Raw genomic sequence first — 13,097 nt, forward strand, 5'->3', positions numbered from 1 at the left:
TGAACTGTTTTGGAAAGGACTTCTACTCAGACTGACTCAGCATTCAATAAAATAGGATGATAACAAATAACAATGATGCAATCATATTCATGTACAAAGGAAGGTTATTACGTCAAAGAATAAAAAAGCTTTTTTTCTTTTAACTGCCAGGATAGCTAAGGTGAATTATCATACAACGGCCACGCTACATTAGCGGCCATTAGCCCCAAATTATCGAATCAAACTTGAAGTGTATCTAAAAGTACTTGTTTGGAGATTATTTCGTCATCAACATACAGATCCTAGACATACAGTCATAGGTAAATTGTTATACATTGTCCATCTCTAAACCTACTTAACGTCAAGGTCACTAAAATTATCAATGAAATAATTTCATAAGTTAATTGTTCCTTTTAATACATTTAGTTTCAATCACAAGGTCATAAAATGTCCTAACATGTTGAGCTACCATAACCGTTTTAGTACAATATTCTTTTATATTATGTAAGTTACACTAGTCTACATTGGTGTGGGTCCCGGGCGGTCCCACGGCGGAGGTGCTAACCGAACTCGTCGGGCTCGCGCGGCGCGTCCAGGTCCCGGTAGTGAATGACGGGACGGAACTCGCCGCCGCCGCCGCCACCCCTTCAACAAGCAACCACACCTCCGTTAGTAGCCGCCGACCACGGCATAACACTAATAGACGGCTCATGCGGGGCAACACTCTCAGGCAAAAACACATCTAGCAACTTAGCAACTCCTGAATTGCTGACTGTGAAGGTATAATGCCTCATATTCTCATGCCACGTTTTAAGTTAGAAAGTGTGTGTAGAACTACGACATTAGGCGTATATTAGGCTATGCCGCAGATGCAGCTATCACATCTAATCTACACAAATCACATAGAAAACTCTTGAAAGCGAATCTCTGCTTCCCGGTCACAAAAAGTCGAAAGGAAAGAGAAGAGGTGCAGAAAAAGTGCAACAGCATAAGGTCCGACAGTTTATTTAAATTCTGATAATACATAAGTATGTCAAGAACGGTTTACAAGATAAATAGATGTGTGCGTGCGTGTACAACATCGACTCTTTGTCATATTTCTGTAAAATATCTACTAAAGAAAACATGACATCACTGCGAGAAACAATCAAAATACGTTTACTATAGCAGGAAGTACAGTTTACAAATGTACTGACTATCCATTTATCATTACGACATCTTACATAAATAGGTAACAAGATAAAAACTCTTAAAATATTGAACATAATATCGATATTACCTGTATAATCTAGGTGTCATATTTATATTTGCAAATATAGTTGATGTGACTTTCCACAGTTAAATGACGAGGTAATTACATAAATACTCAAAAGTTAATTTAAGACTCAGGCACTTGGAATGACATTAATGATGAACACTATTTTAAGCGGATCTGTTTTGATGATATTACCTAACCATAATATTAAAAATATATAGTTCATTTTACATATCTCATTGTCATAATAATATACATAATGTACTGTAGGGAATGCTTAAGGCAGCTGTTGTCATAAGGACGAAATTCGTGTTTACGGCACAATTTAGAATATATCGCCACTGTCCGGGAAGTCGAGATCGTTGTACGCTATTATAGGCCGCGACCGATCCACATTCTCCCTGAAATTATACCCCTTATTTCAAAACTTGCCTTATACAATTCATAGGTTCATAGAATTATAGGCAGGTGCAAGTGAATATATTTAATGTTGCATCATAGGGTTACAAAATATTTACAATCATTTAAAGTATTATGTCTATATTCATTTATAACTGGTGTACAGTATTTATTTATACTTAAGTATTTCTATTAAAATATTTTGTAACCCAGACTGTACTGTCTACAATACCCAGACCATACTATGATTTAAGAAGCTTATTTGGCTTGATATCTTTTAAATATAGCGATAATCTATGTTCGTAGGCAAAATATATAATGATAAAGTATACATATTAAATTCATGCATTGCTATGAAACAAATAATAATAATAATTATGATAATCTATTTATATTGTTTTAATTAAACTAGATAACTATTCAGAACAAGTTTTATAATAAAAACTTTTTGTTTACCGGGATTACGACGTTTTTTTGGAGAAGAACGTTAACAGTAAATATCACAGTGGTCTACATACATGCCAGCACAATATCTATGCATAGCAGTAGTACTTAATTCCTCATTTACATGAGCGATTTCGATGAATAAAAAAGATATTTAATTATTTATTTTGCTTGATAACTGCTTAACAAAATGAGATTTATCGATATAACTAAACCGACCCAGTTTTATATATAATATATTATGATTATATTATTATTTATCATGTGTTCTTGTATATAAAAAAAAAACTAACTTCTATTTAGAATTCAGTAAACTATCAGGCCCGTAAAGTGCATCAATAACATAATAACCCCGCTACCATACAAGCTATTTAATTTGAATAAACAAACAATGATTATAATTTAAACACGAATAAATCTAAGCGTAAAAACAGAAACACATATTTATGGAACAAGCTTTCAAACAAATATAAAGCGAAAGAATGATAGAGTTTGTCCACGCAAACTTTGCAACAGAAATGTGTCAACAGCAAATAAGTTTATTAATTAGGGGAAGGACCACGGTTCATCTTATTATTTTCATTTAGTGCAGCCAGTTAAATTTAAAAAAAAAACTTTTACTCGTTGCAAAGTTAGCGATGTCAAACTCTAGACGTCATTTGAAACAATACATGAATGTGCGTTACCTGGGTCTTGAGAAGCGCGGTGGGTGTCTGGGCGCGTAGGCGGGCGGCGCCCAGCCGCCCCAGCCCCAACGCCCGGCCGGCGGCCCGCCCGGACCGGCGCCGTACCTGGAATAGTTTGCTTAGTTAAGAAATAACCTTATTTTATGTTATAATTGTGCACTTGCGCCTGTGGGAGAAGATCCGCTATACAGGCAGACGTTATGGGTTCGATACCATCGCGCTCAAGTGAAATGATGAACGCTGTCAGATATTTCCATTGAAGGAAGATTGCTTCTGGGTCTAAATCGGGGCACTGTACCGCTATGCCGTGTATTGCGGCATTGACATCCCTCCCTCCCTACATCAAATGCTATCCTATCATTCGTTCATGAATGCAACATGGGTAAATCGCCACCATATTTTGTCTTTTCTCATTACACGGCCACTGTAGCAGTAGGAAATAACTATTTATATAAATACAGGGTGTTGCAAAAATTACGAATTTTGAAATTCTGATTTCAGTTTCGGGCTTAGATATAAGATGCTGCACATGCCTGTTTCAGCTTAGTATACCCTTTTTGCAACACCCTGTATAATAAATAAAACAACTCACGCTTGCGGCGGCGGGCCGGCGGGCGCGGGCTGGCTGCGCGCGGGCGGCTCGGGCTGCTGCGGCCGCCGCACGTCGCGCAGGTACGCGTTGAAGTACGCCACCTCGCGACGCACCTCGTCCACCTACAGAATCAAAATATATAATAATACATGAATAAGTTAAACTGTTTGTATAGTTTAAGCATTAAGAACATGTTAAGGCAAAGGTAAGTACGTAGGTACTAACTAGGTAGCTAACAAATGGCACTGTAGAACATTTACAATGAGTTCGTGATCCATATTTTTTGTGTGCAGGCTCACTATGATTTTTCATAGTAAAACCGTACATGTATGCACCTATCCCGTCATTTTCTATAGTTTTATACTATAGCATTTTCTATTGTATCAGCTTCGGCTATGAATACACATAAAAAGTTCAAAATATGTATAAGGTAAAACATTGTGCGTACCTTTTCGCCATGCTTGTTGAAGATGTGCTTGCGTATGAAGTCGGGTCCCTTGAACTTCTTCCCGCTGAGCGGACACAGCCACTTGTCCTTCGACAGCTCCTGCGTGTTGGACTGGATGAACTTCTCCACCTCCGCGTCAGGATCCTGAATAAAGAGCAAAATGGATTAAAGTGCGTCCAATCACAGCGCAGTATGTAACGCGCGGACGACTTTCTGCGTTATGATTGGTCAATTAGGCCGAGGTATGCATTTATTGGGCCGAATCATGACGAGCTAAAGCCACGTAGATAGGTCAGTCGCTCATGTCGGCCATGGTTTGTTTGATTGTAACTTTACAAAATGAGATTTGAATCTCAATTATACAAAAAAAAAACTTTTACAAGCAAGGATAGGCTCGATTTAGAAATTATTAATTGCTGTTCATACATTGTTCACTTACTTTAATTCCAAGCTTTTGCAGCTCTTCGTCAGTGAGTGGCTTCACGTCTTGCAGGAACGCCGACATTTTACCCTCAAACGTCTTGATGTAATCTTGTACTTCTTGTTGAGAAGGCTGGAATAGAGTTGAATATAAGCACCATAATATATTTAAATACAAAATGTTTATTGACGTTCACTGTCGTTGTAGGTATTATATAAATAAAAGGCACACCATAAATGTTTATCAGGCTTTATAAATCTTCAAATCATCATCTGATAGATTCGCTAGGGGTCTTCCCAAGGAGAAAAATAATGGAACTAAATGGCTCCGCTGCACACGGTGGCTGCATTTTCGTTCAAGGCGCACGTAAAAACTACTGAAAACTGCATTCCGCGACTCCAACAGCTGTAGTTATACTAGCCAGCGGAATGGGATGACACATAGCTTTATTTTGCCGTATCCGTGTAAGCTGTGCATTTCGTCATCTATAGCCTACCTTGTTGTTCCCTGGAGCGGACCGGGCGTGCATGATGCCGCAGCGGTTGGGCATCTCGTCCTCGTACGGGTACTCGCAGTGGTTGTAGTAGTCCACCGAGTGCACCACGCGCAGGTACAGGATCAGACGGTCTAGCACGCGCATTAGCTCCGGGTCGGCGCTCTCCTGAGTGAAGACAGATATTAAAATTAGTAAATAAAAAATATATGTATAGACTGTAAGTTATTTTTAATTGAGAGCTGGTAGAACGCGCAATGCTTATGATAAATCGACAACGTATTATTTAGCTACTTCTTTGTTTGTTCGTCGTCGACAAGAAGCTGCGTCTCCAGTTGGCCAACTGTCTGAGTGCATTTCAATGTGTTTATAGTTAACTAACTTTGCATTGACTATCATAGTGCGAAAGAAAACTTTTGATAGTGGAATTCTTACAGGAGAAGTTTTTCGTGTTCTTTATCTCATAATCTATTAATAATAGTATACCTGTGACGTCATGTCCGAAGATGCCTCGAGGCCTAGCAGCTCGTCCTCCTCCGTGGACGCCTCCTCGATCAGGTGCTCCGTGATCTTGTGAAGCACCGGGTTCTTCGAGTTCAGGCTGAAGTTCTGCACCTGTGCGAAATGTACGAGTTAAAATATTAATAAAGATTACGGATTAATTAAGACTAATTTAGGGACAGATGGATGGATTCAATTTGACTTAGATAACTTTTTACATAGACTTTTTTTGCACAGCTGCTTCCAGGAGTCCGGTAGAAGCGCGAGGCAGGGGCGCATTAGATGCCAAATCGGAATGCATTATAGGCATTATTGATGACTACACCCTTTAATACTTACATCAGACGAAGCCGGCTGCTCACTAGCTGCGTCTTTCTCCGCATTCTCGTCTTGCCACAGCTGCGTGCGAGTGTCCAGTAGATGCGCCAGTCTAGCAGCCAAGCGTGCATCGGCCCTCAAGACTGGTCGCTCGAGGGTCACGGCCGAGACGGAGCGGATGCGGCGCTGCAAGTCGCGGTTCACGATGGCGCCGAGCTCGCATTCTCGAAGCTGTGGGTGAAAGGTAGTGTGAGATTGTAAATCGGTAAGTGAGGAGATTTTCAAATTTGAGCTTTTTAGACTAAAGAACCTTGGAGTGCGAATTTGCCCCAGGATTTTCACATAATTATAATCTTTAAACATCAAGCAAAGGTCGCGGGATACACGTGTTGGTACATAATCTTCCTATTGAGTATAAATCGCACTTGCATTCGCATGTCGAGCCGTTGTGGTGAAAGTTCGTAAGTTACTTGTGTCGCCTGAATTTACGCTGTTTGGGGAGGCTGTTTGGTGCACCGAACACCGAACCGAACCTTAATGAAGTAATTACCCGTATGTTGTTAAGGTTCCAGCAGATGTCCTTGATGTTGACCTCCCGGCGGAAGGTGACCCAGCCGCGGCGGAACCAGCGCCGCTCCGGCAGCGGGTCCGCCAGCGCCACGCGCAGGAACCCACCGTAGCGCTTGCACATCTAGACAAGGAAAGAAAATGCATTGACATAAAAAATACACAGCAAAAATGAGGAAGAGTGTTGGGAAATCTGCTATCGCTATCCACATTTACATTATATACCTACATATATTTTTCTATACCCATTTGCTAAATTACGTAAGCCACGTTGCCCCATAGTATAGATACATAATTGTCCCCACATGCCGTTTTATCATTCAATCTAATTCAATAAAGAAAGAAACTTACCGCCTCAACCTCAGCCTTCGTAATACTCGGCGCTAGATTCCTCAAGAAGATGGATGTCGTCTTGTGCAGAGCCCGAGTTTCCCTCTTCTCTGGCGCGTCACTGATCACCGACTCCGCCTTATCCTCCGCCTCATTCTTCTCAGCCTCTTTACCGTTTTCGGTGACTTTCTCCACTGAAGGAGACTTGGACTTTTCCTTGCGTGCGGGGGACTTCTCCGGAGTCTTGGACTTCGACTTGGACTTGGACTTGCGGCGGGTGGTGGTCTCTCCCTCGTCCTCTGAGCTGGATGATGAAGAGCTGGAGGAAGACGAGCTCGATCCTGAAGAACCTGGTGGCGCTGGAATTAACATTGCGATGTTAATCATGATAATGAGTTGATGTTATAGGTTTGAATACTACTTGGTGCATAGCCAAGGGTGGCTGATGTGATCATAAATTCCAGAAAATAAATACAGGGTGTTGCAAAATTGGTATACTAAGCTGAAACCTACATGTGCAGCATGGTATATCTAAGCCCGAATCTAAAATCAGAATTAGGAAATTCGCGAAAAAAAATATTATTTTCCCATAGTAAAAAGTCACGTGACCAACAAAGTTTCTATGGGAAATGAATTTTTTTTTTCGCGAATTTTCAAATTCTGATTTCAGTTTCAGGCTTAGATATACCATGCTGCACATGTAGGTTTCGGCTTAGTATACCCTTTTTGCAACACCCTGTATACACTTACTCCAAATAAATGACCAAGTTATTTGTTTTATTTGACAAAAAATATATATCAGACCAACTGAGGTTTCAGCACTACAATTCATAAACAAAAAAAAACTTATTTAAAGCATCTTACGAGGTTCTTTCTCGGGCTCCTTGACCTCCTCCTCCACGCCGGCCGCGTTGAACCGCGAGAACATCTTGGCCTGCTCCTGCAGCTGCTTCAGCTCCGGGTCTATCTCGATCTCCAGCGGGGTGGCCGGCTTCGGGGACTCTGGCTTCTTCTCCTGACGAAAATTTATACGAAAATGCTATAGGATAAGGTGTAATTTTCGTTGATATCATCCGTCAGTCGCGCGCGGATAATCACAGAAAGAGAACTTTGTATATTTATTATTATTGTATATATTTATTATATTATATTATTTGTATACCCTATTCTAGGGTATTGTTTTACAAACCTTTTCAGGTTCACTCTTCTTTTCCTCCTCCTTTTCCTCTTTGACCTTCACGGCATCCACATCTATCACTACAGGCTTGTCTGCATCTCCTTTATCTATAAACAAGGACCAAATGAAATAAAAACTCAGTAATTAAAACAGATTAATACCTTTTGGTTTCATTTCAATAGTTTAGTTTTCTTACCTTTAGCAGAGGAAGGCTCTTGGACAGGTTCGTCTAAAATTTTCAAGTCTTCCTCAGTGCCGCCCTCCAGCTTGATGACGACGGTGTCCAGGAGACGGATCAGCTTGTCCGACTTGTCCACATCCACCGTCACCTTGTCCAGTTCCTTCTGTTCCAGCAACTCCAGGAATACATTCAAGCGGTTCTGAAATGAGACAGATGAATGAAACTACTGTTATAGTAAAGATTAAGGATGTGTATGCCTATAAATGGTAATAGTCAATGAATAAGTTATCCTTGTGTGTTAGTTAAACTGCTGGCGTTTCATATATAATTCATAAATAAATAAGTAATACAAACCTTCAACGCAGAAAGTTGTTCCTCTTTACGTTTTACTGACTCCTCAGGGTGATATTTGATCTTGAACCTATGAAATACAATATCTGTTTAAATATGATCTTCATTGGATACTTATAGGAATAATACAATGTTACCAATAATAATTTTGCTGTATAAACCTCAATAAAAAAGGTAATAACAACATGGTGGTCCTCATATACTATCCCTTGTACATTCATCTTATGTGTGGCAATAAGGGGTGTGTATGTAATTTTAAATCTATAGCAATTGAAACTGCGTGGTAAAAATAAAATGTATACTTCTCTCACCTGTTCCACACTTACGTGGAATACACTGAGCCCTACCCCTAACAAGAACGGAACCAGTAGCATTGCGCGCTACTGGTCAACGCGGAATCATCTAGCTACACACATTATTTGTACAAAGTTTGAGAAAGTGTTCATTATGACGTCCAGCAATTCCACGGGAAAACGCTGTAGACTGTAGGGAAAAAAGGTTACTGTTAAAATTTGCACAGTAAACTTTAAAGATTTTAAGCTTGACAGGACATTTTAAAGGGATGCATAACACTAATTAACAATACTACCTGTTAAAGCTCAAAATCTTTAAAATACTCGCAAATTGTTTACCAGCAATTATCATCTTATACAATATTTTGAATTTAATAATTTACACTTACTTTACATAGTTACTGTTACTTTTTGGCATTAATATTTATAACATCTCAAACACTCTAGAAAGCCTTGATCTTGTAACATAGAAATGAATAACAGAAACATATCTTACCATTCTTCATCCTTGTGAGCTACAAAGAACTCATTTAGTTGCTGCCGGCGGAAGTCCAGCTTGTACTCATTGTACTTAAGAATGGCATCATCCACTGTGATGGAGTCATCTTGGGCAGCTAGGAATGCCTTGAAGGACATGATGGATGGAGGCCCATCAGTGGGTCCGGCTGGCAGCATTGTATCCCTGGAAAATGAATATAGTCATAGAATATCATCTAAAGGAAAATAATCTTAAATAATGAAATGGTTGTTTACATAGATATATATACTTTACATAGATACATAGATATATAGTTCAAATAAAATTTATGGTGATGATTAAGGTTGATGTTACTCTACAATTCTGTACAAATACTTTATTGGTTACTTTTAGCACTTGAACACATAAATACCTTGCTGGGACTGGAGGCATAGCTTGCCCATAGCCCTGGTGAGCTGGATGTGGCCCAAAATGGTCATGAGCCCAGCCATAGGAGCCGTAGGAGTCATGTGGCATGCCCCCATACCTCCGGTCATCTAGCGGCCAGTCTGGTCTAATGCGCTTGTTGGGAGGACCCTCTCCTCTGACAGGAGAGTAGCCTCGGCTGGCACTGGCACCCCCACGGTAGTCTCTGTAATCGGGACCTGACCGACCTCCACGCGACCTGATATGGAATACCACATTAGTTTTTTGTTATGACTTATTTAAGACTAACTACTCTTAGTACCTGCAATCTACAATTATTAACTAACTATATCCTACATACTTATTATATTTAATGTAGAATACCTGACGACTAGCACGAAGGGGTAGGAGCGTTTGGTAGGTTTAGGAGGAGGATTGGATGGGTCTTTAGGTGGTTGAGGTTGAGGTACTTTTTGAGGTTGGGATCTGTAAATAACATTATTTTAATTAAACCTAAGGGAGATTACTTTTACCTAGGCTATTTACTGGTGCTATATTTCGTACCTCTCTGACCATTCTTCGCGGCCACGGCTTCTCTCTTCCCGCCGATCACTGCTTCGATAGCTGCTACCTTCGGCGGTACCCCGTTCACCACGAAATTTATCGCGTCTCTTCCGGTCATATTCATCATCACTGTCTGCCATGCCTATTTATAATTATGATGTTTTAGAAAAGTAGATAAGAAGTAGAAAATCCTTAAAATTAAGGAGAAAAGAAAAGAGAAATGCTAAACTCAGTTTTTTTCAGGGGGGGGTCAGTGCCTTAATGGGTGAACTTTTAGTACAAGGTAGCGCCATCTCTTTATGTTACTCTTATTACAAAAAAAGATGTAAGATGGCGTTATGAACAAGACCATAGAACAATAACAAGACACATAGATAAGTAGTATTTGAATGTCAACATTGTCATGATCTATGGCTATTATGAAGAAATTGCGTGTCAGTGTCAGTTCAGTTGTCTTACAATGTTTCGCAAATAACATGTTTAATTTTTTTAAATAAAAGCCTATATTCTCGGTATATCGTTATTTATAAATTTTATATACAAATAAAAATGATGTGTCAAGAAAAAGCATCTTTATGAGCTAAAAGTGTTTTTATGAAATTCTTGCGACCTAACAGATTCCATATGGATCCAGGTTCCACGTGGTTCCACGGGAACCGAGCTGAAATGGCGGCACTGGCAAAGAGCGTTCGACATCTTCATATCCGCTGAAGATTAAAATACTATGTGTACCAAACTGATAAATGTCGTCAAAGATTTGCCTCGCGAGGATAAATGATGCACTATTATCTTGGACGAAATGACTTTATCACCACAAGTGCATTATGATGCCGCTAGGGATCAATTGAAAGGATTTTCTTCTCTTGGGAAACATTAAACTAGCAAAACATGAATTGGTTTTCATGGTGAAAGGAATAAAAAAGGAATACACACACCCACTCGCATATTATTTTACAAGTGACATGAACAAAACTGAACTGAAACATTGTTATATGCGAGGTAATAAATAATTATATAATAATTTGTTTTTTATTTATTGTTGCATGTAGGTAGGTACATAAATATGTAGATTGAACTTACATTTAGCTAATAAATGTAATAACTGTTGTGTGGTGTAACTACGTTAAGGCAAATATGTCTTACTAGCTGTTCCCGCGCGCTTCGCTTCGCCTTAAAAAGTTTTCCCGTGGGAATTCCGGGATAAAAAGTAGCTTATGTTCTTTCCCAGGGTCTAGACCGTATGTATACCAAATTTCATTTAAATCCGTTCAGTAGTTTTGGTGTGAAAGAGTAACAGACAGACAGATTCCCATTTATGATATTAGTTAGGATAGTTAGGATTAGGATATCATTATAGATTGAAGTTAATAACTTGTGATAACAATCCTTACTCCTTACTAATATTATAAATGCGAAAGTAACTATGTCTGTCTGTTACTCTTTCACGCCATAACTACTGAACGGATTTGAATGAAATTTGGTATACATACGGTCTAGACCAGCGTTTTTCAACCTTTTTCATGACGCGACCCCCCTGGTATTAAAAAATATTTCGCGACCCCCTTTACACTTCGTTTTTTTTTAACATGTAGGTATGTATAAATAGGGGCCAAAAAAATGGGTTTTTTTATAGTCAAAGTTTCTTATTAGTTATGTTAAATACAGGGTGTTGCAAAAAGGGTATACTAAGCCGAAACCTACATGTGCATCATGATATATCTAAGCCCGAAAATGAAATCAGAATTTCAAAACTCGCGAAAAAATACCCAATTATTAACAGTCTCTGGATTCACTTTGAAAAATCTGAAAAGAGTTGTTAATTTAGACGTAATTTTGAAAACCTTTATATTTTAATATAGTTAATATTATTTTAAAGCGTCCGTAGTCGAGCGGGCTTCAGTGATCGTAACTGATCACTGAGGTTAAGCAACAACTGGCACGGTTAGCCACTGGATGGGTGACCGATTTCAAGTGGTTCTTTTTCTGGACGCTTCCGTGCTTCGGACGGCACGTTAAGCCGTGGGTCCCAGTTGCTGCTTCGGCAGCAGTCGTTAAGCCTAGTCGGGCCTTCGGGCGGCTTGAAAACATCTGACAGTCGGGTTGCCCACTTACCCGACAACTCTCTCGGCACAAGCTTGCTTGTGTTGGGGTCCACCAACCCGCACTAGGACAGCGGGGTGGACTAGGCCTGAAACCCTTTCTTCATTGGAAGGAGACCCGTGCCCCAGCAGTTGGGACGTAATGGGTCGTGATGATGAATATTATTTATTATTTTCTGCACTCATTGCAAGAAAACATGACCTGAATCAATAGAAAAACCTTCTCTAATTTAATAATTTACGGTGGGGGGCAAGATGAAGTAAGAGTGGACTCGAAAGACTCGAGCTAATTGTATTCTTCTTCTGTATGTAGGTATCAACAAAAGATTTCTCGGGAAAACTACAAATTTTGGCCAGATTAAGTAGTAGTTTGCTATAAAAATCCATGCTTGCAAGGATGGACTTGATGAAATGCTTATGATCGCTGATCTATCTAATACAGTTACAGCTACATCTAGTGTTACAGCTGGTGTCGTGTAACGCCTAGGTATAATAACTAAGGATTGAGTTCTGGAACCGGTCTCAGCGCTGAATAGCGAAGAGATGGGTTCTAGAATTCAATTCTTACCATTGGAACCATATGTGGGAACTTGTAATTGGCTAGTAGCTGTTTACCTGATATGTTCATATTGTGTTGTAGCTGTAAGTTCTCCAAATATTATAAAATAAATAAAAATAAAATAAAGAAATATTAATTAAATTAATTATCTTTATGGATTTTTTTTCACTAAAGTACCCAGTTTTTTCGACCTCTGGCGACCCCCCTACAGAAGCTTCGCGACCCCCCAGGGGGTCGCGACCCACAGGTTGAAAAACACTGGTCTAGACCCTGGGAAAAAACATAGGCTACTTTTTATCCCGGAATTCCCACGGGAAAACTATTTAGGGCGAAGCGAAGCGCGCGGGAACAGCTATATATATATATATATAGGGTGTCCCAAGGGCACCCTGTATGTATGTACAATGAGGCTGAGAAATAAAAAGAGATGACGCTGTTCAGTATGACGTATAGAGTATGACAAAAAACTCCTTGAGATGCCACTCTTTTCACAATTATTTATTTTTTCTCTATGGTTTTTTTGCTTGCGTCAAAATTTAGGGATACCAGGCTAAAAA

General features: G+C 39.6%; 1 protein-coding gene across 3 annotated transcripts; it reads right to left on the reverse strand.

Annotated features, from left to right (window-relative positions):
• Positions 1-375: 375 nt before the first annotated feature.
• LOC105389188 (serrate RNA effector molecule homolog) lies at positions 376-13,069 on the reverse strand. Of its 3 annotated transcripts, XM_048633099.1 has the most exons (18): positions 13,055-13,069; positions 9,883-10,114; positions 9,326-9,577; positions 8,932-9,117; positions 8,146-8,212; positions 7,807-7,990; positions 7,623-7,717; positions 7,298-7,448; positions 6,455-6,792; positions 6,087-6,227; positions 5,558-5,767; positions 5,204-5,332; positions 4,721-4,885; positions 4,243-4,356; positions 3,804-3,947; positions 3,356-3,477; positions 2,764-2,868; positions 376-624 (listed from the first exon to the last, which is right to left on the reverse strand). In XM_048633099.1, the coding sequence occupies exons 2-18, from the start codon at positions 10,020-10,022 to the stop codon at positions 540-542; spliced, it is 2,628 nt and encodes an 875-aa protein (XP_048489056.1). In that variant the 5' UTR covers positions 10,023-10,114; positions 13,055-13,069; the 3' UTR covers positions 376-539. The 3 variants fall into 3 exon arrangements, with proteins under 3 accessions (XP_048489056.1, XP_048489055.1, XP_048489057.1); XM_048633098.1 differs by lacking the exon at positions 13,055-13,069 and having other exon boundaries at positions 9,883-10,119; XM_048633100.1 differs by lacking the exons at positions 376-624; positions 13,055-13,069 and adding an exon at positions 969-1,635 and having other exon boundaries at positions 9,883-10,119.
• Between the last annotated feature and the right edge of the window lie 28 nt (positions 13,070-13,097).

This window comes from Plutella xylostella, chromosome 5, assembly GCF_932276165.1.
Source record: "Plutella xylostella chromosome 5, ilPluXylo3.1, whole genome shotgun sequence".
NCBI classification, from domain to species: Eukaryota; Metazoa; Arthropoda; class Insecta; order Lepidoptera; family Plutellidae; genus Plutella; species Plutella xylostella.